At 44.5% G+C, this 27,896-nt stretch overlaps 1 protein-coding gene across 1 annotated transcript; it reads right to left on the bottom strand.

The window, feature by feature from the left end:
* Positions 1-78: 78 nt before the first annotated feature.
* LOC143980613 (caveolin-3-like) lies at positions 79-27,281 on the bottom strand. The gene is made up of 2 exons (XM_077479016.1): positions 27,080-27,281; positions 79-1,231 (listed from the first exon to the last, which is right to left on the bottom strand). Exons 1-2 carry the CDS (start codon positions 27,197-27,199, stop codon positions 890-892), a joined length of 462 nt encoding a protein of 153 aa, XP_077335142.1. The 5' UTR covers positions 27,200-27,281; the 3' UTR covers positions 79-889.
* Between the last annotated feature and the right edge of the window lie 615 nt (positions 27,282-27,896).

The following is a 27,896-nucleotide window of genomic DNA, read 5'->3' as shown; positions in this document are numbered from 1 at the left end:
CATTCCCTGAAGATATTCCCATACAAATGTCACACTCCAGCTACGGTCACTGATCTATTTCTAGCACAATAGCACACATGAAGGAGACAGATCGTTTTTATTTTAGCCCATTGCTACAGGAATGACACAATCGGGGACAATCAGGCAGCCTAATCTCACATAGATGGTACTATGGATAGTTTGGACCCCGCACTTTATTTCGTCCCGGCCTCTTGTGACTTTGCTTGAATCCTGCTTGTAAATTGCCTCTTTCGCTGTATGATCGGTATTTTGCATCCTCTCTTTCTGCAGAATTGTTGTGTCAATTTTTTACCTGCCATTAGTTTTAACAAAGAACCAAGAGTTACCCAGGCTCCCGATTTACCCATCATCCCCTGGTGTGGTTTGCCGTACCCTGTTCGTGTAACCCTTGTCTGTGTGTAACAAAGATCTATTATTAATCTGTTATTCCTTCTAAGGATTTGGTTACTGTGATAATGTCAATGGGGAGGAAATGTTGAGCCTGATACAATGTACATATTGAGAAAAAAAAACGTATCGATCGGACCTCAGCGGCCATTCATCCACAATATCATGTGACATAGATCTTGTATCCTATACTCTACTCCAGTTCTCACCAAAACACAGCCTTTGTGCATACAGAGAAATAATAATTAAATGCGGTATTTATACCTTCTCTGGCTTTGCATTCTTCATTTGTTACATGAAAAGTAAAAAAAAAGAAAAGAAAAACAACCCCTGCCTTCTCCCCAAATGTTCAAAAGTTACTTTTCCAGAGGGACCCCCAATGCAGTACAATACACTTGTTTGCGGATCCCTCTGGTGCATTTGAATTGACTTCCACTTGGCTTTGTTAGTAGACATAAAGTTTCATGTAAGCCGTAAGTTTTTAAACTTCCTTTCTGAGTGCCACGCGGATTCCGCTCAGCGCCTTCCCCATAGCTTCGAAGATTGGATCGCAGAAGGTACGGACGCACGCCGCATAGAACTGGCCCAGGCACTGGACTTCCATCAGGTAACTCTTGACGCAGGGGACTACGGCCCATATGTGGCAAAAGGACAGGCAAGCGAAGAGGAATCCCCAGATCAGGGCCAACGGAAGGCCCAGGATGGCCGAGAGCACCCGGTAGCACCAATATTTGGTGACGGTGAAGGTAGTGCTGCTGGCTTTCCATACTCCATCGAAGCTGTGAATGCTGTCCGGTTCAGCAATGACATCTTCAAAGTCCACCTGAAAAGGAAGAAGCATTTCAGATCATTGTGCAACAGAATTACACAGACTGGCATTTCTTACTATAGCCAACTACTGATATAGAGATTATATCATCCTAATACAACCCCTGACACTTAAAATGTTAAAGCCGTATAGTGCTTACCAAGTTAGCTGTGTGTCTTTTAAAAAGAAGAATTAAGGTTATAGATATTTTTATACATAATTACAGTGGTCCAGCTTGGATCAATTTCACTATGCATATACCATGTACAGTAAATCCTTGGATTGCAAGCATAATTTGTTCCGGAAACATGCTTGTAATCTAAAGCACTTGTCTGTCAAAGTGAATTTCCCCATAAGAAATAATGGAAACTCCGATGATTCATTCCACAAGCATTTATTCATAGGTCTTTCAGTTTAAAGTCCATATAAAAAGATCATAGCAATGTGATAGGCTGTGTAACCATAAAATGTCCATCCACAAATGGAAGCCTCCACAAAGGGATTAGAAGCAAAATCCAGCAGGAGCTACAGAGTATAAAAGAGAAGCGAGGCACCTCTAAGTGTAGCAATATGGTTACATTTAATGAAGGTACAACATTTAGCAACTCACATGGTTGATGATTAAAACATACACATCTAAGTATGTAGGCATCCAGGGTAAAGCTGTCCACATTGACCATCCTCCTCACCACCGGTTCTCACAGCTGTCGATCTGCAATCGTGACTGGGAAGACTACCCTGCAGTAGAGGGAGCTGAAAGCAAGGCTTGAAGAGCTTGTGGAGCGCAGCGTAGAAGGGATGACATTGATGGTGCGGAGAATGATGAGTTGGGAGGATATGAGTTGGTAAATGTTGCACCTTCATTAAATGTAACTATATTGCCACACTTAGAGGCGCCTCTCTTCTCTTTTATTCTCAGTTGAGACTTGACGCTACTTGTATATCAAAACATCGCTTGTACATCAAGTAAAAGTTTATTTTTTTATTTTACTTGTCTTGCAAAATGCTCTCAAACCAAGTTACTCTTAAACCAAGGTTTTACTTTATTTGGGATCCATGTTAAAGCTGAATATCACTAAAATAGACACCCTTACTCCAGTGATGTCCCACTTGCAGGACCTTGTATTAAGCAGCTGCCTTGCTGAATCATGAATAATAGGTTGGCCACTTGGCATGGGTGATATTCAGTGAATGCTTTGTGTAGCACCCACTTAGGTGCTTGGTTAGTTAAATTTAGTTAATGGCTCACTGTAATCAATTGAGCTGCATGTGATTATTTCGGTCTGTTCTGTGTTTCCTTGGCTGCAGGGTTGGCTGCTTCCTCCTGTCTGTCTGGAGGGTTTTGGAAGATAGTGGGCTGGGAGAGTCAAATCAGCAGCAGAATATTTATGCACAGAAACAGTAGAAAATGTAAGGAAGTGGGCATTTAAGTGGTGATTCCCTGCTGATATAGCATACACATAAATTCGTAAAAACAAACATTTAATTAAATATACATAGCAGATACATATCCAAATACATAAAGGGGACTAACAAAGAGTCCCCTATATCTATAAAATTACTACATGTGTAACAAAACATAAAATGGTATAATATGAAAACTTGTCACAGCATAATGTCAAATGGGTGTTGTATGAGGCCTGCTAACATTTCCCGACACAATGGCTGCTTCCTCAGGGCTTCATTCTATAGAGTATAACTCCACACCTATGCTCAAAATTGTCTGGCACGTCCAAGCTAAGGGGAGACCAAAGAAAAAACTGTCCAGTCAGCCACCAATATACATTAAAGGAAACACAGCTATATCAGAAGATACATGGTATTTACCCTCAAACCTGGACATGATGAGCCACTCAAAATTCAATCAGGTTAGGCAATCCCTGCAACAACCACATATCATAAAATGGCTCAGTCAGTCAAAGGATCCTTATTCAATATTGAGATATGTATCCCCCACCAATGACCAAAATAAAAGGTAAAGATATCTCAGATCTCTGCAAAATGCATGGAAATACCTCCCATATGTGGAGGGGACAGAAACGATAACAATCCGGGCCTCTCGAGGAAACCCTGCCTGATGAGCAGGACTGCGGGTTCCTCAGGTGACCCGGATACTTATCGTTTCTGCCCCCTCCATATATGGGAGGTATTTCCATGCATTTTAGCAACTCAATTGCTTCTTCTTAAATCTTTGAGCACTAACAGCAGTGCGACATCTAAAGTGCTAACGTGTTTCGGCCGCAGCCTTCCTCGTAGCTTTTTGCAGAGATGTGAGACCTCTTTACCCTTTATTTGTGTCGTTGGTGGGCGATATATAACTCAATATTGAATAAGGATACTTTGACTGACCCATTGGATGATATGCACGTGATTACCTAACCTCTGATTGAATTTTGAGTGGCTCCTCATATCCAGGATTGAGGGTAAATACCATGTATCCTCTGATATAGCTGGGTTTCCTTTCATGTATGTTCGTGGCTGACTGGATGTTTTTTTCTTTGTTTTCTCCTTCTCCCCTTTGGACGCGCCAGACAATTTTGCATAGGTGTGGAGTTATTTTCTATGGAATAAAGCCCTGAGGAAGCAGCCATGGGAAATGTTGGCAAGTTCCATACAACACCCATTTGACATTATGCTGTGACAAGTTTTTATATTATACCATTTGATGTTTTGTTACACGTGGTCATTTTATAGATATACGGGACTCTTTGTTAGCCCACTTTATGTATTTGGATATGTATATTTCAATAAACGTTTGTTTTTACAAATTTATGTGTATGCTATATCATCAGGGAATCTCATCACCTAAATGCCCACTTCCTTACATTCTCTACTGTTTCCTTGTACATTTTTAGGGCTGGGATTCCCTGTTAGCAAACAAGCCTGTTTTGAGCTTGAGGCTTTGACTATATATTCGTACAGTGCTTTACACAGAATATTTATGCAGGCCAAGGAACTCCCTGGGAAGAGGTACCCAGGTGGTGGCTGAGAGGGAGCATAAATACTCAGCCTGAGAGCAGAGGGGTTCTTGTCCTGGAAGAGCTGATCCCAGCCTCGAGGGCTGCTTCTCTTCTGGGTAGATCAGCCAGGGTTTCACTGCTCATCGAGCTCCCAGCTATTCTCACTGAGGCGCCTATTTTGCTGCTATGTGAGGGACTTGCTTTTGGGTATCTGGTCTGAAGAATTCAGAGAAGGGATGTCTGGAAGATATTGAAAGGTTGCATTCTAATATCCAAGGACATAAGTGAGTACAGACTGGTGTGAGAGGTCCCTGAGACTGTGTGCTGTTATACCTCTTGTGTTAGAGTCAGCGTTGCTCAGAGGACATTATCTACAGTGTCCTTGTACAGTTAAGTCCAATATTTGCTGCAAGCAAGGACTGTGCTCAGATTCCTAGGAGAAAGATTAGTGTCCTCAAGTTTCTGCTTAAAGTTACTGGAATATCCCACAGCTACCCTAAACTTATCCAAGATCAAGTTTTTTTGCACTAAAGCATGCCGTTAAATCAGTCTTTTTCAACCAGGGTGCTCAGGCACCATGGGTGCCTTGAGGTTTCTTCAGAGATGCCTAAAAATTGACCAAAGATTGTATACAAGACAGCTTGTGGATGAAGACTGCCTTTTAGTTACACTAAGGGCTAGTTTCAGGGGCGGACTGACAACTCATGGGGCCCCCGGGCAATAGGATATTATGGGGCCCCTAAGCGATAGGCGAAGATTATGGGGCCCCCAGGCAATAGGAGATTATGGGCCCCCTTTTTGCAATAGGAGAAGAGTATGGGGCCCACAGTTAATAGATTATGGGGCCACACAGCACACACACACACACACACACACACACACTGAAAAGGTACTGGAGAGGCGAAGCAGATATAATCTTGGGATTTATTTAAATACTGATTCTTACATACTGTCCCTGGTTTTACTGAGGCTGGCAACCCTGATGGGGCCCCTTGGTGGCATGGGGCCCTCGGGCAGTTTACACTTTCTTCAAAACAAGGCTTCCGACATGCTTTGTCAAAGCTCTCTGAACACCAGTCAAAGCCACTGTCACTAAATAAAATGCTTAGCTTACAGTCCTGTTTACACCTTGCCTTTGCTTGGTGCTTTGGTGGAGCTTCAATGGGGCTTCGATGAGGCTTCGAGCTAGCTTTGCCATAGAGTTCTATGGAGGCTTTGAAGATGCTTTGAAGCACCACTAAAGCTACATGGGGTATAATTTTTGAAGCAAAGCCGAAGCAAAGCGAAAGCAAGGTGTAAACAGGACTGTAAGCTAACCATTTTATTTAGTGAAAGGAGCTTTAACTAGCATTCAGAGAGCTTTAACAAAGCCTATAAATGAGTGTAAATGAGCCCTTAATCACAGGTTTTTATTGTGTACCATTACAACCTTCTAGCTGCTGCTGTCCCAATGCCCAATGGCATCATCAGTTGATAAGCAGGATAGCATCCTTGTTTTACCCTACTCTGCCCTTCTCAGTCAGCCTTGGGGTTACATTAGTTACATTAGCTGAGTGATGGAGAAACAGTGAAATACTAGTCAGTATCAATTTGTAATCGTGTATTTTCTTTGGAAGAATAAATCACCTCTAACATTGGGTGTCTACATAGTTTACATAGTAGGTGAGGTTGAAAGAAGACCCATGTCCATCAAGTCCAACCTATGTGTACGATTATATGTCAGTATTGCATTGTATATCCCTGTATGTTGTGGTTGTTCAGGTGCTTATCTAATAGTTTTTTTGAAACTATCGATACCCCCCACTGAGACTACCACCTGTGGAAGGGAATTCCACATCCTTGCCGCTCTTACAGTAAAGATCCCTCTATGCAGTTTAAGGTTAAACCTCTTTTTAGCCCCACCAGAACACACTACAGCATGTACTTGGATGGTCTCTGCCGACTTCTGACCAGAACTGCGCAGAGCCGAGTGTCGCAGACACATTTATAACTAGAACCTTTTCCTGTCACTGCCTCTTACTGGAAGGACAAAATACTGGCCACCAGGAAAAATTCTGACGGTTGGCAAAACTGAACCCCCTCCACCAGCCATGATCCATCTGCATTGCACCTATATCTGTGGATTCCAACCTCTCAACACCCCCATCAACAGGTGAATTACACGTCCCCCACACTCCGCTTGAGTGCTTCCATCAGTATACCGCTTCCTAAGTCCTGGAACACAAGTCCAATGGATCTGGCTATAGGAGCCCCCAAGAACTAGACAACACCAGTCTTGGAGTACACCAGGAATAATCTTTTATTTGAGATGTTCCACAAATATACACAGTAGGATGACTAAAACCTAACCTAATTAGCATGAGCTATTTATCTAATCATTGAACCAGACTAGTTGTCTGAGAGATAGGACTTTTCAGGGTAAGACTTTGTCTCCTAGCTCACTGATTGACTATTCAATACACATTATCATAAACATAAACACAGGGTTAATTAGCACAAACAACAAAACAACAATAGGTGAAATACACTTTAGAATCTGTGTCAAGCCAGACTAGACTCATTTACATTATACAACAAAACAGACAAGTGGCTGGAGTTGATGACATCAGCATCCAAGAGTTTGTGTCCTAACAGTATGATTTAGTCCATTGCTAACATGGCATTTACATGTCCAGAGTCTGTGTGTCTTGGGGGGGGGGGGGGGTGGCATGTACCTGACTCCAAGTAAACCCACCTCAGGGGTCCCCAGGCATACAGCTCACAAAGGGCACTGTTCCCCCAAATACCAGGGCCCATAATCGCAAGGCAAAAGGCTTGCATTCAGTCTGTCACAGTACTATTTATCCCCTTCTCGACCAGCCACTGCAGTTATTGTGCAAGAGCCATCATAGGTGTACATCGGCCCTTTAAGAAGCTGTAGCAGGCATGCGTGCATTCAGGCGGAGCCGATGCACATGCCCGGGGATGCAATGACAGCACCTGTGATCGTTAGTGACAGAGTGAGAACCGGGATCTGTGAGTGTAAACACATAAATCCTGGTTCTGTCAGGGGAGAGGAGAGAGATTGTGTGTTCCTACTAAGTAGGAACAACAATCTCTCTCCTCCTCTAGTCAGCTACATTCCCCCCACAGTTAGAAACACACATAGGTAACACATTTAACCCCGTGATCGTTACCTAGTGTTAACCCCTTCCCTGCCAGTGGCTATTTATACAGTAATCAGTGGCTATTTATAGCAGTGATTGCTGTATATATGTCAGTGGTCCCAAAAAAGTGTCAAAAGTGTCCGATTTGTTCACCACAATGTCTCAGTCCTGATAAAAATCGTAGATCATTGCCATTACGAGTTAAGACATTTTTTTAAAATAAAAATGCCAGAAATCCATCCCCTATATTGTGGACACTATAACTTTTGCGCAAACCAATCAATATACGCCTATTGTGACTTTTTTTTACCAAAAATATGTAGAAGAAAATATATCGGCCTAAACTGATGAATACATTATTATTATTTTTTTTTTTGGGGGGGGATATTTATTATAGCAAAAAGTACAAAATTGAAGCTTTTTTTGTTTATAGCACTAAAATCAAATACCACCAAAAGAAAGCTTTATTTGTGGGGAAAAAGGACATACATTTTGTTTGAATACAACGTTGTACGACAATTGCGCAACTGTCACTAACACAGTGCCGTATCGCAAAAAAAGGGCCCCTGAACTCTGCACTCTGTACACAGTGCACCCCTGAACTTTGCACTCTGTATACACTGTACCCCTGAACTCTGCACTCTGTATGTAGCATACTCCTAATTGTGCACTCTGTATGTTGCGCACTCCTAACTGTGCACTCTGTAGCTCACTCCTAACTGTGCACTCAGGAGTGCGTTACATACAGAGTGCACAGTTAGGAGCGCCCTACATACAGCGTGCACAATTAGGAGCGCCCTACATACAGAGTGCACGCTGTATGCAGGGCGCTCCTTATTGTGCACGCTGTATGTAGGGCGCTTCTAATTGTGCACGCTGTATGTAGGGTGCTCCTTATTGTGCAATTAGGAGTGCTCTACATACAGAGTGCACAGTTAGGAGTGCGCTACATACAGAGTGCACAGTTAGGAGTGTGCTACATACAAATTGTGCACTCTGTATGTAGCACACTCCTAACTGTGCACTCTGTATGTAGAGCACTCCTAATTGTGCACTCTGTATGTAGCACGCTCCTGATCCCCATTCTGACAGGGGACATGTCTGAGATCTACTGTTCTCAGTGATTGGGAACAGTGATCTCTGTCATGTCTCAGGCAGCCCATCCCCCCTACAGTTGGAACACACCTAGGGAACACAGTTATCTCCTTGATCGCCCCCATTGTTAACCCCTTCCCTGCCAGTGTCATTTTTACATTGATCAGTGCATTTTTATAGCACTGATCAATGTAATAATGTCACTGGCCCCCAAACAGTGTCATTAGGGGTCAGGTTTGTCCGCCGCAATGTCTGTCCCACTAAAAATGGCAGATCGCCGCCATTACCTGTAAAAACAATAAAAAATAAAAGTCCCTAAATCTATCCCATAGTTTGTAGATGCGATAACTTTTGCGCAAACCAATCAAAAATATATGCCTACAGACATTTTTTTTTTACCAAAGATATGTAGAAGAATATATATCGGCCTAAACTGATGAATAAATTTGTTATATATATATATATATATCTCTAAATGATTTTTTGAAGAAAAAAAGTCAGATGAAGCCCACACACGATCGTATTATTTGACAGAATGATTCCGTCTGACCTTTTCAGCCGGAAAGTGCGGTCGTGTGTATGCGGCTTCATAGGTCAAATGGGATCTGTCAAACAAAAAAAGTAACCAAGCTCTATAAATCACGTGAATAATTCATCTGCAAATGTATGGTGAGATTCGACCAGCTATAGATAGATCCCCTTGTTTTTTGGAAGTAATGATAAGTAAACATCTTCTGTGTTATGAAGGTAATGCTGTACTTACAAGGAGCACTGCTGCCTGCTAGCATTTATTAGGATTCCATGAATTCCCTCTGTATATTTGTCTCTGTGCGGAGGTGGATGTGGGTTGAGGCTCCAGCTGTCAGGTCTTTTCTGGCTCATGTGACAGCGGCCCCCACCAGCAGCCTGTCTAACACTGCAGAGAATGCTTCAGTTCCAAATTTACCCAGGTCCCCTCCTAATTTCGACATGAAGATTGGTAGCTGTTACTTGATGGGTACGAGTCACTGTATTTAACCATCCACAAGAAACCCCTTTCAAAATTAAAACACCAGCAGACATACAAGTCAACAGTTGAACACAATTGCTAATTACATTCAAAAGATGTATAGGTCTCATTTTTATAGGATCACATGATGGGTAACTATATTTTAATATGTTTCTGATCCTGAGAGGAGATAATTTCCTGAGCACAGCCAACGTCCACTTGGGGATTATCATACTCTTGAAATCTTTTGGCCTAAAATGGTTGGGGACATCAGCTTACATGCATCTATTTTTTTTGTTTTAATGAAACGTCAGACTGGTCTGCATAAACACGATTAAATTGTGTGATCATTAACATTAAAAATAAGGAACAACTTGACTTTTACTAACCCCCCCCAATAGCCTACCCTACCTAGACCTAAAACTTAGTCTGAGCTAGAACCCCATCCAGGAGGATATTTACCTTTTTGTGACAGAAGAAGCCCCCTTCATCCTTCATGCAGAAATTATCCAGGCTACACCTACACAGTAGCTACCCATAGACTTGAATTGGCCTGTATTTCTAGTATCTTGAAACAGTATGGTCCCATTAAGACTATAGGCTGGGGTGGTGCCAGAGAAGATATCTGCACCGAGGAAGCCACTTAGTCTGAGCTAGAACATCGGCCAAGTACATACCTACCTCTTCATAACAGCAGCAGCCTCTGTGCGGAAATCTATCAGGCCGCAGTGGCTATCCATAGACTTGAATGGGGCCATACTGCTAGCGTCTTGAAGGAGTTTGAGCCCCTTCAAATCTCTACAAACTAACTGCTCAGGTGGTGAGTACCAGAGAAGATATCTGCACTAAGGAAGCCACAGAGACTGAGCAATGCCTCGTTTAAACCTAACCGCCCCCCTTAAGCTGCAATAGGCAGCAGACAGCTGATTCGGAAGCGCCACAAACGCCATTTGATGGCAAAATGGGGTTAAAATCACTTGCTCACTGCCTCTCAGTAGCCTCTAAAGTACAATCTGAAGGTGGCTTGGGCTTCAGAGGCAAGGAAAATTTAGAAGCACACCTAAATATACCCTTAAAGTAGCAGCCTCCTCCATTGTTTACATTCCTCATGCAGAAATCTTCTGGTCCACCCATACACAATGGCTACCAAAAGATTTGAATTGGGTTTTACTCCTATAGTCTTGAAGGAGTTTTGCTCCATTCAAATCTATAGGAACGAACTATTCAGGCTAGAGAAGATATCTGCACCAAAATGGCTATTCAGTCTAACATAGCGCTAACATAGCGCTGTTCGTTTGATGTTGCACCTCCATATTATGCCGATGTTGCACCTCCATATTATGCCGCCTCAGCTCCCGTGTTGGGGTCTATATCCGTGGCCTGCCCTGCGCCGGTCACCATGAGCTGCGTAGGCAGTTTGGGTTGGTGAGTGTGTTTGGTGAGCCATCTATTGACATATACAGGGCCGGTGCAACCACTAGGCGGATTAGGCGGCCGCCTAGGGCGCACTGCCACCTAGGGGCGCTGCTGACCCTTGCCTCATCTCTTCCTCCTTGTCGCTCCCCAGGCTCCCAGCAGGGCTGTTGATAGAGGGGCCCCGGGACAGCAAGGCGCTCAGTGCAGCGGGCGGGTGTTATTAAGCAGAGCGGTGTTCAGCTTCCCCCTCTCCATCCCACGGCTTTCACATGATGGAGGGAGAGGGACAGACCAGTGTGTCAGGCAGCCAATAGCGCTGCTCTTCTGAGTGGGAGGGCATGACTTCTACGTTGCTCCGCCTCCCACCACCCCATTAGCCAATCAGATTGCCCAGCCCGCCACATTTGATCAGAAGATGCCAGTGACCAGAACAGGATGAGATGCAGAGGATCCGACATACCTGAGAAAGAAGAAGGTATGATCATGTCACACACTCACTTTTAATGCAGAAGTGTAATAATCGGTGTGTTCTCCTGTCCTGTGTGTAGATTAGACAATGATCAGGATGACTTCCCCTCTATCTTCTCACACAGCTTTTTATCTGTGTTTGTATTTGCACAGCACAGTGACTGATGATTAGACTTCTGCAAGACCTTCAAACTTAAGCTGTTTCTATAGTTATTTGTGCCCGAGTTGGTGTCAGCCATCCCTGATTTATCTAACTTTCCTTGTTATCTTTGAAGGAATTAGCTGGTCAAGCTGGGAGCTTCACAGACATGTTAACTATTTACTGTCCTCCTGTGCTTGAGAAATGACTGTTAAAAATATGTTTTTTTTTTTGCCACTAATAGTTATATCTTGTAAACCCCTGTTTGCAGTGATCAATGTTTTTCCACACTGCTAGGACACACTTGTACTATGTCTGCAGTCTTTAACCCTCTCCTGTACTATGTCTGCAGTCTTTAACCCTCTCCTGTACTATGTCTGCAGTCTTTAACCCTCTCCTGTACTATGTCTGCAGTCTTTAACCATCTCCTGTACCATGTCTGCAGTCTGTGACCATCTCCTGTACCATGTGTGCAGTCTGTGACCATCTCCTGTACCATGTGTGCAGTCTGTGACCATCTCTTGTACCATGTGTGCAGTCTGTGACCATCTCCTGTACCATGTGTGCAGTCTGTGACCATCTCTTGTACCATGTGTGCAGTCTGTGACCATCTCCTGTACCATGTGTGCAGTCTGTGACCATCTCCTGTACCATGTGTGCAGTCTGTGACCATCTCCTGTACCATGTGTGCAGTCTGTGACCATCTCCTGTACCATGTGTGCAGTCTGTGACCATCTCCTGTACCATGTCTGCAGTCTGTGACCATCTCCTGTACCATGTGTGCAGTCTCTGACCATCTCCTGTACCATGTGTGCAGTCTCTGACCATCTCCTGTACCATGTGTGCAGTCTCTGACCATCTCCTGTACTATGTGTGCAGTCTCTGACCATCTCCTGTACCATGTCTGCAGTCTTTAACCCTCTCCTGTACTATGTCTGCAGTCTTTAACCCTCTCCTGTACTATGTCTGCAGTCTTTAACCCTCTCCTGTACCATGTCTGCAGTCTGTGACCATCTCCTGTACCATGTCTGCAGTCTGTGACCATCTCCTGTACCATGTCTGCAGTCTCTGACCATCTCCTGTACCATGTCTGCAGTCTCTGACCATCTCCTGTAGTATGTCTGCAGTCTCTGACCATCTCCTGTAGTATGTCTGCATTCTCTGACCATCTCCTGTAGTATGTCTGCAGTCTCGGACCATCTCCTGTAGTATGTCTGCAGTCTCTGATCATCTCCTGTAGTATGTCTGCAGTCTCGGACCATCTCCTGTAGTATGTCTGCAGTCTCTGATCATCTCCTGTAGTATGTCTGCAGTCTCGGACCATCTCCTGTAGTATGTCTGCAATCTCTGATCATCTCCTGTACTATGTCTGCAGTCTCTGACCCTCTCCTGTAGTATGTTTTGCAGTCTCTGACCATCTCCTGTAGTATTTCTGCAATAAATGGGGCTACAGGCACAGTAGGTGGTAAGGGAAGGTGTACCTAGGCATGGTGGATAGTGAGGGATGGGGGGCCCAGGCATGTTGGGTGGTTAGGGAAGAGGGCTGTAGGTGCAGTGGGTGGTCAGGCAAGGGAGGCTACAGGCATAGTAGATAATGAGGAAAGGGATCCCAGGTGCAGTGGGTGGTAATGGAAAGAATGCCTAGGCACAAGTGGTGGTTAAGGCGGGGCTGTAGAGAAAATTTGAATGTAGCATACAGGGCAAGGGGCTTCATAATCCAGGGCCCACCAAAATCCTCAGCACCAGGCCTATGATGCTCCTAATCCAGGCCGAACGATCAGGCCACCGCAGGTCGCCCTTGCAATCGGGCCCTGGGGTTCCGCCGCTAATATATTTTTTATAATGGCACACAGTGAAGTAATTAAAAAGTGGCATTATAAAAAAAAATTGTGACAGATTGTCACACAATACACACTGGGATCTGTGATCAAAGAGTGTATTGTGCTATTATTTAATGACACTGCACAAAGCCATCACATTTTTCTTTTTGAATTTTTTTTTGGGGGGGGGGGGGGCGCAAGTAGCTGGTCTTGCCTAGGGTGCAAAATAGTCTAGCACCGGCCCTGGACATATAATATCTTTTATAATTCTATTTTAAATATTGATATATCTTATATACCTTTATAGGAATCTCTGGTACATTTGCTCCTGACAAGTGGAAAAATCCACGAAACGCGTCGAGCTATACTTGATGACACAGTTGTATTCCATATGAATTGATCCCTACCCAGCTTTTATCAACATTTTTTGATATTGTTCTTAGATTAGCCAATAGATCTGTATATACCCTGTGGGTGCATATGCCAGTTTTGGGTCTGTCGCTGTGGCATTTTTTTCGCCATAGCATTTATAATTTGTCAAAATCATTTTCTCCTTTTCTATTTATTGATTTGACTTTGATCTTATATCGTTTTGATTATATTATCTTACTCATTATGTTCAGGCCTTATGTGCAGTATATATGTATATGAAATAAATTATATTCTTTATGATTCTAGATTAATGTCTTCAATTAAATATTTAAATATCATTCATTTACAGTTTGTCTTTACTATACAATTGCTTCATCTAAAAGTCCCAAACCCCCTTTACAGTTTTTACATAGCGCTAACATTGTTCCTCAACCAGGTGCATACATATCTCTCTGTGACAATGGCAATCTCCTCCATTGTTTACATCCTTTTTGCAGAAACTTTCCAGGCCACACCTGAACAGTAGTTAATTGTTAGGTAATAGAGCTACAGTTCTAGAGAAGATATCTGCAACAAAGAGGCCACCGAGTCTGAGCTAGAACACAATTGAAGTGCATACTTACCACTCCATGACAGTGGCAGCCTTCTCCATTGTTTACATAATTTGTGCAGAAATCTTTGAGGCCACAGCTACACAGTTGATACACATAGTCTTGTGTAGACTTGAACCAGGCCATACTCAGACATGAATGGAAATGTATTTCTAGTTTCTTGTAGAACTGCTCAGGCAGTGCCAGAAAAGATATCTGCTCCAAGAAGGCCATCTAATCTGAGTTAGAACCTCACCCAAGTGCATACTTACCTCTTAGTGACAATGACAGTCTCCTTCCTTGTTTACATCCTTTGCCCAGAAATCTTCCAGGCCACCCCCACACCCCTATCAATACATTAATGAGGCTGTACTCCTAGTGTCTTTAAGGAGCATGACCCAATTTAACTCTCTAGATACTAACTGCCCAGGCTGTGCCAGAGAAGATATCTGCAGTGAGGAGGCCACCTAGTTTAAGCTAAAACCTCACCTGTGTTCCTGAGCTTGGCTGTGTGAATCCATAGATACACAGTGTGGCTAACTCAAGCCCAATTCCCCCATCCCTAACCCCATTTGACTGACAGCCTATGGCTCCCTCTGGTCTCAGAGACTTCTGCGAATGCAGGAAAAGAGCATTGCTGCTGTACACGGGAGAGGGCTTGAACCAAGAGAGGTAAGTGTTTATGGGTGGCTGGCATGGGGGGGGGGGGGGGGAGAGGTGGGATTGTGGACTGGTGGACTGGTATTGGCTTTTTTTTTTTTTACTTAATGCATTAAAGTGAAAAAAACTTTTACCTTTAGAACCAGTTTTAGACACTGCAAATGATACAGGAGTATAAAAACTGGCAAGGAGCAGGACAATTAATAAAACATCCAAAAATCCAGAAGACAGTAAAACAGTGTTTTTTTATAAAATCTATATTGTTGGAAATCGGCGTTCATTTTGGCTGCAAATTTTGTTTTAGTCTTAGTTTTTTGACTAAAATAGCATTTTAGTTTTAATCCCATTTTAGTCTTCTGCAATTGTTTTCGTTTTAGTCGTAATTAGTTAATTAAATCTCCAGTACATTTTAGTCGACAAACTAATTTTAGTCTTCTAAAATCTAATGGGTGTAATTAAAATTGTAATGCATTATTTCTCTACAATTTCCAAACTCATTATATAGTGCTGGAATAAAAAACCGAATATGTTATTATTTGACGTCAAAATTAGCACTGGTCTGTAGTGCATGTTCAAATTTCAATTTAGTTTTAGTCATACTCTCTTGACTAAAATACCATTTTAGTTTTAGCCTTATTTTAGTCAACTAAAATAGTATTAATTTAGTAGACAAAATTAATACTGTTGAAAATTCAAACATGCTACACAAAGTATCCTACCCTATGCAATATGTTTAATGGTAATGTAAGGTAGGTTTAGGGTGAGGTGGCCTTAAAGTAAAGCTTTTTTTATTCAGCATTGAAATGTCCCAATATCAAAACTAGCATATAATAATTTCCCCCGTTGAACCTAGGGTTAAAGTGAATTGTCCAGATCTGCTGTGAGTTTCATAGTTTCATAGTTAGTAAGGTTGAATAAAAACACCAGTCCATCCAGTTCAACCTGAGTGAGTGTCTACAATTGTCCCTATCCCTGTACATTGCACACTCTCATCGGTCCCTACCCTCAAGGAGCCCACAATAAATAATAATGAGTTCTAACTTAGGTTAATCATTTCGGTAGTTCTTAATAACAATATTAATTTTACTCTGAATATTTTTAGTCATTAAATTGTTACTGAAGCGTCTGTGATGTCCCTCTTACTGTATTTTCTCATTGCTCATGGGTCGTCTCTATTAGTGATGGACGAACTTCCGACGGGACGTTTCGCGAACGCGAAACGCGAACGGACACAAACGTTCGCGAAAACGACCGTTCGCCGCGGGCTCCATTGACTTCAATGGGAGGCGAATTTCGCAAACCTTTAGGTCGAATTTGCGGCCACGGGGTAATTATTAGGGGGTAGCACGTAGTCCCACCACCTGGACAATAGCATAATACATGTATGAGGTGAATTTGGGATCGATAACTACAAGCATTTTTTTTTTATTTGGGAAATTGTTCTGACAATTCAGGACTATGGAGCTAATGAAGGCAATGGAGGAGAGGGAAGGTCAGGGACCAGGGTAGGCAAACAAGAGGGTGCAGGAGATACAGAGCACTGACAGCAGCACCGTAATACAGAGCACTGACATCAGCACCGTGACATACAGCGCTGACAGCAGCTCCGTGACATACAGCGCTGACAGCAGCTCCGTGACATACAGCGCTGACAGCAGCTCCGTGACATACAGCGCTGACAGCAGCTCCGTGACATACAGCGCTGACAGCAGCTCCGTGACATACAGCGCTGACAGCAGCACCGTGACATACAGCGCTGACAGCAGCTCCGTGACATACAGCGCTGACAGCAGCTCCGTGACATACAGCGCTGACAGCAGCTCCGTGACATACAGCACTGACAGCAGCTCCGTGACATACAGCGCTGACAGCAGCTCCGTGACATACAGCGCTGACAGCAGCACCGTGACATACAGCGCTGACAGCAGCTCCGTGACATACAGCGCTGACAGCAGCTCCGTGACATACAGCGCTGACAGCAGCTCCGTGACATACAGCGCTGACAGCAGCTCCGTGACATACAGCGCTGACAGCAGCTCCGTGACATACAGCGCTGACAGCAGCTCCGTGACATACAGCGCTGACAGCAGCTCCGTGACATACAGCGCTGACAGCAGCTCCGTGACATACAGCGCTGACAGCAGCTCCGTGACATACAGCGCTGACAGCAGCTCCGTGACATACAGCGCTGACAGCAGCTCCGTGACATACAGCGCTGACAGCAGCACCGTAAGCAGCCCCAGGAGGAAGTCAGCACAGCACAGGGATGGTGTGATCCCCTCATAATAAGAACCCCCAGGAGGAAGTCAGCACAGCACAGGGATGGTGGGAGCCCCTCATAATAAGAACACCCAGGAGGAAGTCAGCACAGCACAGGGATGGTGGGAACCCCTCATAATAAGCAGCCCCAGTAGAAATATGACACCGCTCAACCTCTTCAAAGAGGAGGGTAGGGGCATATAGTACGGTGTGCTTTTTTGGGTCAGGGAAGTGAGCCAAATGAATTAAGAAGGTCTGTGTGCTTGATTCCAAAAATTGTTTATAGACATATACATGGTCTACTGATCACATGTGTTGAATTCCTCCGAGATCCATGCCTCATTCATTTTTAGAAATGTGAGGTAGTTAACACTGTGGTGAGCTAGGCGAGTACGCTTATCGGTCACAATCCCCCCTGCTGCGCTGAACGTCCTTTCGGACAGGACACTGGATGAGGGGCAAGCCAACAGTTCGATTGCAAATTGGGCAAGCTCTGGCCAGAGGTCAAGCCTGCCCACCCAGTAGTCTAGGGGTTCATCACTCCTCAGAGCGTCCACATCGGCCGTTAACCCAATGTAGTCGGACACCTGACGGTCTAGGCGTTCCCTGATGCTGGATCCGGATGACACCTGTCGATGGGTCGGCTGAAAGAATGACCTCATATCCGAAGTCACCAACACATCTTCAAACCGGCCTCTTCTTGCAGGCGCTGTTGGATTGGTACCCGCAAATCCTTCTCTGGGAGTGGGAATTGCTCCTCTGCCAGCGCACGCAAAAGCAGAATGCAGCATTTCTCGAAGCAAGGCCTGGAAGTGCTGCATTCTGACAGCCCTCTGCGACGGCGGTAACATTTCCGCCATTTTGTGTTTGTACCGGGGGTCTAAGTACGTTGCCACCCAGTACTGGTCCTTGACCCTCATGCTTTTTATACGGGGGTCCCTATTAAAACACTGGAGCATGAAGGCCCCCATTTGCACTAAAGTGGAAGCGGTGTGGTGGCCTGGCTCCTGCTCATCATCCAGGATAATGTCGTCCTCTTCATTCTCCTCTCCCCATCCTCGCACAACAGGGATCCCAGAAAGGTTTAAAGCATGCTCTTCTTGCTCCTGCTCATCCGCCCCGGCACCATCCTCCTCTGACTCCTCATCAGACTCCTGTTGTTGACTTGTCTCAGATAGAGTAGCCCCCCCTGGGAATTCATCCAGCATTGCGACTTCCTCATCTTCCCGCTCCTGCTCCTCCACAGCCTGATCAATGACACGACGCAATGCACGCTCCAGAAAGAAGGCATAAGGTACCATGTCACTGATGGCGCCATGGCTGCGACTGACCAGTTTGGTGATCTCCTCAAATGGCCGCAGAAGTCTGCATGTGTCGCGCATGAGCAGCCACTGGCGCGGTGAAAAAAAACCCAGCTCCCCAGAACCGTTTCTTTCGCAGAGTTCATACAGGTAGACGTTAACTGCACGTTTCTGCTGGAGCAGCCTATCAAGCATATAGAAGGTTGAGTTCCATCGCGTCGGGCAATCGCAAATAAGACGTCTGACCGGCAGATGGTGTCGCCGCTGAATGTCAGCAAGGCGAGCCATGGCCGTGTAAGATCTTCTGAAATGGGCCGAGATTTTCCTTGCCTGCCGCAAGATGTCCTGGACCCCAGGGTATTTGACAAGGAATCGCTGCACGACCAAGTTTAAGACGTGTGCCATGCACGGCACGTGCGTGATTTTGCCCTGTTTCAATGCGCTAAGCAGATTGGCACCGTTGTCACACACCACTTTACCAACTGTCAAATTGAGCGGTGTTAGCCACTCATCTGCCTGTGAACGCAAAGCTGAAAGGAGTGCCGGGCCAGTGTGGCTCTTTGCTTCCAGGCACAACAGACGCAGCACGGCATGGCAACGTCTCACCTGGCATGTGGAATAGGTTCTGGGGAGCTTGGGCGGTGCAGTGGAAGAGACGCTAGCAGCGGAAAAGGAGGAGGCAGCTGAGGAGGAGAGGGAGGAGGATGGAGTAGGAGGAGGAGAAGAAGAGTCAGGCCTGCATGCAATCCGTGGCGGTAAAACCAAATCTACACGGGTGCCACGGGTTACATGCTTGACGGCCGTCAGAAGGTTCACCCAGTGGGCAGTAAAACTGATATACCTTCCCTGCCCGTGTTTGCTAGACCACGTGTCTGTGGTCAGATGTATCTTGGCACCGACACTGTGTGCCAGAGATACATTCACTTGCCGCTGAACATGGCCATATAGCTCTGGGATGCCCTTCTCTGAGAAATACTTCCTTCCTGGGACCTTCCATTGTGGTGTTCCAATGGCCACAAATTTGCGAAAGGCCTCCGAGTCCACCAGTTTATATGGCAGTAGTTGGCGGGCTATGAGTTCTGACAAGCCAGCCGCCAACCGTTGGGCAAGAGGGTTATCCGGCGTCATCATTTTTTTACGCTCAAACATTAGGCCCACGGAAGCCTGCCTTTTTGCAGAAAAATGTGAGCTTGGCGTGATGGAAGGTGGAGTGGAGGACAATTGTGAGGAGAGAGGAGAAGGAGAAGTAGAAGACGAGGCTGGACGGTGAGAGCCTGCAGTGTGGCTTTGTGTGTTCCGTTGCTCCCACTGGGCTCGGTGATGGCTGCTCATGTGCCTTCTTAAGGCGGTCGTCCCTAGGTGAGTATTGGGCTTACCGCGACTAACGCGTTGACTGCAAAGATTGCAGATGGCAACGCTATTGTCAGCAGCGGACACGTTAAAAAAAGCCCACACTGCGGAGCCATGTGCCGGTGTCCTGGGAGCGCCAGATGTGACCGTACATGGTCGATGACTCGCTCCTGATACATTTGCAGTCTGCTTTGTCCCTGCTGTGCAATGTAAGTCATTGCTGCTTCTCCTCCCTATCTGCTGGTCCATATCTCCCTCTGAACTCCCCTCCTCTTCCTCTCTTGTGGGCACCCACGTGACATCACTAGACACGTCATCATCAACGTCACCTTCCCCACCGCTATAAGTAGAGTAGGCAGCAACACCGGGGACCAACCTCCTCCTTGGGCTGATCTGGGTACTGGCGTCAGACTGCTGAGTAGCGCTTGTTGCTACCTCCTCTTCCTGATCCAATACCAAGAGTGGCTGCGCATCAGAAATGTCCTCTTGATATGGATCGGAAAATAATTCCAGTGACTCAAGCGGAAGGTATGTGGTGGTGGTGGTGGTGGTCGTGTTGTTGGTGGTAGTGTCTTTGGGGGTGCACATAGCAGAGAGTGAAGAAGAGGGTGCAGATCGAGAGGATGAGGAGGGTGCAGAAGAGTAAGGCTGAGCGAGCCACTCAACCAAGTCTGGTGCATCCTTTAAAGTAATTGAACGCACCTTCTGCAACTTCCCACTTTGGCTCAAGCCTGTTGCTCCTGCCCTACCCCTACCACCCCTGCGGAAGGGCCTGCCTCTTCCTCTGCATGTCATTTTTTAAATGACCCTGTGACAAAACTCTTAGTCCCTATACCGCTGAAGGACTGCTGCAGTATAGGTGAGCGGTCAGCAGTGGTGCACGTCAACCCTATCTATTGTGGACCTATAGCGGTCCTTACAGAACAGCAGACTGTACCGCACTCAAGCCTATGTACCGTAGCACCCTATACCAAGTTACCAGTCCTTATAAGAACTTTTGTGGACCAAGCAGGTTGTGTATTAGTGTTTAGCAGACTGTACGTCAGTCCCTATACCGCTGAAGGACTGCTGCAGTATAGGGCAGCGGTCAGCAGTGGTGCACGTCAACCCTATCTATTGTGGACCGATAGCGGTCCTTACAGAACAGCAGACTGTACCGCACTCAAGCCTATGTACCGTAGCACCCTATACCAAGTTACCAGTCCTTATAAGAACTTTTGTGGACCAAGCAGGTTGTGTGTTAGTGATTAGCAGACTGTACGTCAGTCCCTATACCAATGAAGGACTGCTGCAGTATAGGGCAGCGGTCAGCAGTAGTGCACGGCAACCCTATGTATTGTGGACCGATAGCGGTCCTTACAGAACAGCAGACTGTAACGCACTCAGGCCTATGTACCGTAGCACCCTATACCAAGTTACCAGTCCTTATAAAAACTTTTGTGGACCAAGCAGGTTGTGTGTTAGTGTTTAGCAGACTGTGCGTCAGTCCCTATACCGCTGAAGGACTGCTGCAGTATAGGGCAGCGGTCAGCAGTGGTGCACGTCAACCCTATCTATTGTGGACCGATAGCGGTCCTTACAGAACAGCAGACTGTACCGCACTCAAGCCTATGTACCGTAGCACCCTATACCAAGTTACCAGTCCTTATAAGAACTTTTGTGGACCAAGCAGGTTGTGTATTAGTGTTTAGCAGACTGTACGTCAGTCCCTATACCGCTGAAGGACTGCTGCAGTATAGGGCAGCGGTCAGCAGTGGTGCACGTCAACCCTATCTATTGTGGACCGATAGCGGTCCTTACAGAACAGCAGACTGTACCGCACTCAAGCCTATGTACCGTAGCACCCTATACCAAGTTACCAGTCCTTATAAGAACTTTTGTGGAACAAGCAGGTTGTGTGTTAGTGATTAGCAGACTGTACGTCAGTCCCTATACCAATGAAGGACTGCTGCAGTATAGGGCAGCGGTCAGCAGTAGTGCACGGCAACCCTATGTATTGTGGACCGATAGCGGTCCTTACAGAACAGCAGACTGTAACGCACTCAGGCCTATGTACCGTAGCACCCTATACCAAGTTACCAGTCCTTATAAGAACTTTTGTGGACCAAGCAGGTTGTGTGTTAGTGATTAGCAGACTGTACGTCAGTCCCTATACCAATGAAGGACTGCTGCAGTATAGGGCAGCGGTCAGCAGTAGTGCACGGCAACCCTATGTATTGTGGACCGATAGCGGTCCTTACAGAACAGCAGACTGTACTGCACTCAGGCCTATGTACCGTAGCACCCTATACCAAGTTACCAGTCCTTATAAAAACTTTTGTGGACCAAGCAGGTTGTGTGTTAGTGTTTAGCAGACTGTGCGTCAGTCCCTATACCGCTGAAGGACTGCTGCAGTATAGGGCAGCGGTCAGCAGTAGTGCACGGCAACCCTATGTATTGTGGACCGATAGCGGTCCTTACAGAACAGCAGACTGTAACGCACTCAGGCCTATGTACCGTAGCACCCTATACCAAGTTACCAGTCCTTATAAGAACTTTTGTGGACCAAGCAGGTTGTGTGTTAGTGATTAGCAGACTGTACGTCAGTCCCTATACCAATGAAGGACTGCTGCAGTATAGGGCAGCGGTCAGCAGTAGTGCACGGCAACCCTATGTATTGTGGACCGATAGCGGTCCTTACAGAACAGCAGACTGTACCGCACCCAAGCCTATGTACCGTAGCACCCTAGACAGACCAAGTTACCAGTCCTGATAAAGAGCTTTGTGGAACAAGTGAGTTGTGAATGATTAGCAGACTGCAGCAGAAGGGCAGCAGTCAAGTATAATATTCTTTCTATATTTGGAAGAAAGAATATTATACGTGTACAAGCCTATTACCGTACCACTGATACCAGTCCTGAAAAGAACCTTTGTGGAACTAATAGTAACAGCAAGTCTTTAAAATTATCCTCACTGCCTGACACACTGCTTCCTGCCTGTCCCTATACAAATTGGCAAAAAAGAGTAGGCTGGAACGATTAGCTGGAACAGCTCTTTTGTGGACCTGATAGTAACAGCTAATGATGATGATGATGATGATGATGAAGAAAGACTAATCTGGCTGAGCTGTCCCTAAAATAGCAGCATACAGCGCTCTGTCCCTTTATCTAAACTGACAAAAGAAACTCAGGCTGCTGACCTAACACCTATACCAGTCCTGAAAAGAACTTTTGTGTACCAAATAGCTAGCGTTTTCTCTGTCCCTACTCCACACAGGATCCTTTCCCTACAGTGACAGAAGAAAGAATGTAAAATGGCCACCGGATCGGGTGTATTTATAGGTTAGGGGGAATGTCCAAGTGTCCATGAGCTGTCATGTCTCAATTGGTTGTCCTGTAACACATGATAAACGTGTCACGAAAGGTTAAAGTTCTTGTATACATTAAACACGTAAGTCCGCCGGGGCGAACGACGGAAAAAGGCGTTCGAACCCGCGGACGGCGAAAGTCGGAAATTCGCCGCGAAACGACCGCCGGGCGAACCGTTCGGCCATCACTAGTCTCTATTCCCCTCCATTTTTGTTATATGCCTGCAAACTTCTCTAAACCATCCACCTTTAGAACATACCTCTGCTGTCCCTGGTCACCTCCAACCTAGTACATGTCTCCAGCATTCCCATTTCCTTTCACCACTGATACATGCCTCCAACATCATCTCCCGGGTGGATTCCCCCCCCCCCCCTTTCCACCCACAATACATATAAGGTCTACTCTACATCCAAAAAACAGTTGCATAGTTACATGGTTGGTAAGGTTGAATAAAAACACCAGTCCATCCAGTTCAATCTGTGTGTATGTTTAATCCAATACCATTCCCCTATATCTCTGTATATTGTATTCACTAAGATACCTTTCTAAGAGTTTTTGGAAATGATTGACACTCCCCACTGTCACCACCAACCAGGAGTTCCACATCCTTAACGCTCCAACAGTACGAATGTAAGAATGAACAAACGTAGTTTAAGGTTAAAAAGCTTCTTGTCCGACTTCATTGATTGGCCACGTGTTCTCCTAAGCAACCTGAGACGGAATAGTTTTCTCTCTATGCTAGAATCACCAATGATATATTTGTAGATCATTATTATATCCCCTCTTAAGCATTTCTTCTCCAGGGAGAATAAGTTTAATGCTTGTAGTCATTCCTTGTAACTGACATCCTCCAGTCCCCTTATGAGCTTTGTTGCCCTTCTCTGGACTCTCTCTCCAGTTCCAGCACATCCTTCCTGAGGAAAGAGCAAGCCTCCAATGTCACCAGTCCCCTCCATCTGTAGAATACGCCTCCAATGTTCCCTTATACCCTCTGATACATGCGTCCTACTTTCCTGATCCCCTTCCACTGTTTCCTGTCACCTTCTTGTCCAATATTGTCTTAGTATCCTCAATTCTCTAGACCTCCAATATATTCCTCCAGCATCTTCCCCTTGATCTTACCCCTACACAAATATATGCCTCAACCTTCTTTGGTCTCCTCTATCCCTAGAACAGTCCTGCGCCATTTCTGGATTCCCTCTTCTCCATTATATGTTTCTTGTATTTCCAATCTCCCCAACCCCTGATACAGGTCTCCGGTGTTCTTTTCCTGCCTCCCCACTCCGACCACCGATATTTCCTGTCCCCAAAACATCCAGTACTAGTTTACAGTATCTCCTCCACCTCTTATGCATGCCTCCAGTGTCCTTTCCACTTATTATACATGCCTCCAGTGTCCTCACCACCCTCTGCCCCTCCTCCAATATATTTCTTGGGTAGGCCAATCAACCCCACTTCTGATACATCCCTCCGACATCTCCAGCGCTTGTCTTCCAACCCTCAACACCTTACACCCTCTCCCAAAATAATCCCATTCATGCACAGACAGAAATTTACTAGTTGCAAAAAATCTTTTGCCCATTGTCCATCTCTATACAGGTGGTAAACACCACACAGAAGGCAAGGGATTTGCATTTTAATGTTGGCAACACAAACATATAATCAATCAATATTTTATCCTAAGAACAACATAATGAAACTGGAAGACATCTTATAAATTTAGGGTGCAGCAGTATGTAGCAAGCAATAAGAAATAAAATCAGGAGCATGCAGGATCCAATACATTAAACAATACAAAATAATAGACTGTGACTATTACAACTAGAAATACAGGTAAAAATACAGAAAAAAAATTGCAGACTTAGAGCTAAAAATACATAACTAAAAAGGTTTTCCACCAGGCTGTTAAAAGTATTTTAATTTTCCAAGTGAATAGCTTACTTACTATATACTCTTCTATCATCAATACCTGTTAGAATTGCATAGAAAATTAACCAACTCCTTTTAAGTTCTATTTTTACAGTATCTATTCGTACCAGGTTTTAGTAGCTTCTCCTTTGCAGTTAAATGTGCGATACCCCCACTAAACGTTTGTTATGTGTTCCCATTCACACAGTACACCTAAAATAATTAAAAACATATATTTATTTCTTTCTAGTTGTTTCTTTAGAGTAACTTTGTGCATAGAACACCTAGAGCAGCTTAGAATGAATGGCAATCCGAAGATAAGGGGCAAAGTGAACACTTTTTTTTTTCTTAAAGTGCATTAACCTACAATGCACCACTCAAACCTAGAGATCTTTAACCCTTTGTTAGGACAGACAGTGTGCACATCTGGTTTAGAACTGATAATGAGATCTGCCAGCACAGTACAGACAGGGTAATTATGATAAACATTATTTCCCAGCCCTTCCTAAACAATGTATATTATAAATGGCTATTAACATGTACAAGTAATCACACCAGAGATTGTTAATTCAGGGAATATTGTTAGGGGATCAAGACAGATTTTTTTTCTCCCTGTTGAAGCAAATGGGCTAATTTTTGCCTTCCTATTGATGAACTTGGAGCATAGGCTTTTGTATTTTGAGGTTTCTATTTATTTCTTCATTTTTTTTTCTGTTGGTCAAATTAGATTTGCTTTTTCAGCTTGACTATTTATGTAGCTTTGTTCTATCTTCTATGTTACACATGAAAGGGGATTTTTTTGATTTTTTTTTTCCAAATAGGATTTTTCAGAAAGGAGAAAGTAAGTAAAAAGGTAAGCAGAAATTTCATTTTTTTTTCTTAAGGCCACGTACACACGGGCGGATTGTCTGCCCAACTTAGTCCGCTGAAACGTGTTTCAGCGGACAATCCGCTCGTGTGTGGGCTTCAGCGGACTTTTTCAGCGGACAGTCTGGCGGACTAAGTCTTTCGGAATTTCCGTAATTTTGTCCGTCCAAACTTGGTTTCAGCGGACAGTCCGCTCGTGTGTAGGCAAGTTGGACGGACTAAGTATGGCGCATGCTCAGAAAGGATTTACACGCCGAAGGTTGCATTGCAGTGTATTGGACGTCGTATTTCTAGTCCCGTCGTACGTGCTGTACACGTCATCGCGCAAGCTTTCAGCGGACTGTCTGTTCATCGTGTGTGGTCAAGTCCGTTCATTCAAAAGTTGAACGGACTGTCTGTCGAATTGTCTCACGGCTTTAGTTGGGCAGACAATCCGCCCGTGTGTACGCGGCCTAAGTTATTCTATGTAAATGGGAACATGTAACATATATATAGGTGGTAAAGCGCTCCCCTCCACATAGCTGGTAATTTACTATTTAAAGCAAATCGTACACAATATTATAATGCGCAGTATAAAAACAGCAAAAAATGCATACATATATATATATATATATATATATATATATATATATATATATATATATATATATATATATATATATAAAAAATATATATATATTATATATATTTTTTCACATTTTTTGCTGTTTTCATACTGCAAATTTATAATATTGTGTATGATTTGCTTTATATATTCATTTATCAGCTATGTGGAGGGGAGCTGTTTAGCTATTTTGTATTACCCTGGAACACATATTGGGTATATGGCAGCAGACCCTCAAACACACTTATTTCTTTACATAGTAGTGCAGGGGACTACATTTTTTTCCTTTAAATATAAAGTAGGTGTTATTCCAATATGGCTGCAAAAGTGCTAACCTAATTTAAATCTGATGTATCTTAAACTGCTACAGTTTGAGAATAAACTCATGTACAGTAGATTTCTTATAACCATCTTAAAGAGCATTTTTTTTTTTTTTTAACAGCAACCAAAGTAACACAACACAGTATTCGTCCATAGATCTAGCTAGACACATTGTCATTTTAATTTTAAAAAGATGTGACGGCACAAATACTGAGCTCCAAATACAAAAATAAGTCATGCCCTATATCTCACCTGTACCACGTCTTGGTTGATTTTCTTGGGGTCCCTCTGTACAAGATCGATCTCTTTGGTGAGGGGCCCTGCATAGGGCTTGTTTTCCTTGGCAGGCTCGGGTTGCTGGATTTGGGCCATATTGTAAGCTTTGGGCAACCTCACCCTCTTCTCCCTCTATCACCGTTCTGTAGCTTGTGTCCCTGTGTCAGGCAGACCAGGGAGCTGGTAATATAAGTATCCTCTCCACCCTCTCCCACCTTAACCCATCCCTGACTAAGTGCCTCAGTGGAGTTGGACAAACCTCCTTTGTTTATCAGTAATATATTTAATGCAAAGAATACAAAGTGGTTATAATTTTAATTGGTAAATTGTGTTTTACTTTCTTTAATTGTCATTTTTTTTAATCCTTTTTTTTTTTTTGTCCTTTTCTTTAAAGAGCTACTAAATCCCCCCAAAAAGTAATATATTGTAGTTTAAAAAATAAAAATAGAAAATGTCTGCACACTGGTGGGTTTTACTTCCTTTTTATTTCCCTGCAAAGATAAAGCATAATGGGCTACTATGCACTGCATAGTAGTCCATTATGTGGCATCTACCTGAAATCGAAGCCCGCAATGCCACCATTGTCCCCACTAGCAACGAGCGTCCATCTTTACCCCCCTTCCTTCCGGGGCCACGAACTCCGGGTTTGTGACTGGCTGTAGTCGCGTGACGTCACTCTCGCCAGTCACGGCATGACCCCTATTAGAAACTATGCGCCCTTTCTAAAGTGCGCAAGCGTCGTAGTCATCGGCGCATGGCTTTTTTTTTTTAAATATCTCCTAAACCGTGGAGG

The sequence above is a fragment of the Lithobates pipiens genome, unplaced genomic scaffold (assembly GCF_037356315.1).
Source record: "Lithobates pipiens isolate NorthernLeopardFrog02 unplaced genomic scaffold, aLitPip1_a1.2 Scaffold_1, whole genome shotgun sequence".
NCBI classification, from domain to species: Eukaryota; Metazoa; Chordata; class Amphibia; order Anura; family Ranidae; genus Lithobates; species Lithobates pipiens.
The sequence above is the reverse complement of the archived record's forward strand: the minus strand, read 5'-3'. Positions and strand labels throughout refer to the sequence as shown.

Excerpts from the sequence above, each read along its gene's own strand:
- LOC143980613 (XM_077479016.1), bottom strand. The coding sequence starts at position 27,199 with ATGGCCCAAATCCAGCAACCCGAGCCTGCCAAGGAAAACAAGCCCTAT. Across the intron at positions 1,232-27,079 it reads TCAACCAAGACGTGGTACAG|GTGGACTTTGAAGATGTCAT; the intron begins GTGAGATATAGG and ends CTTCCTTTTCAG.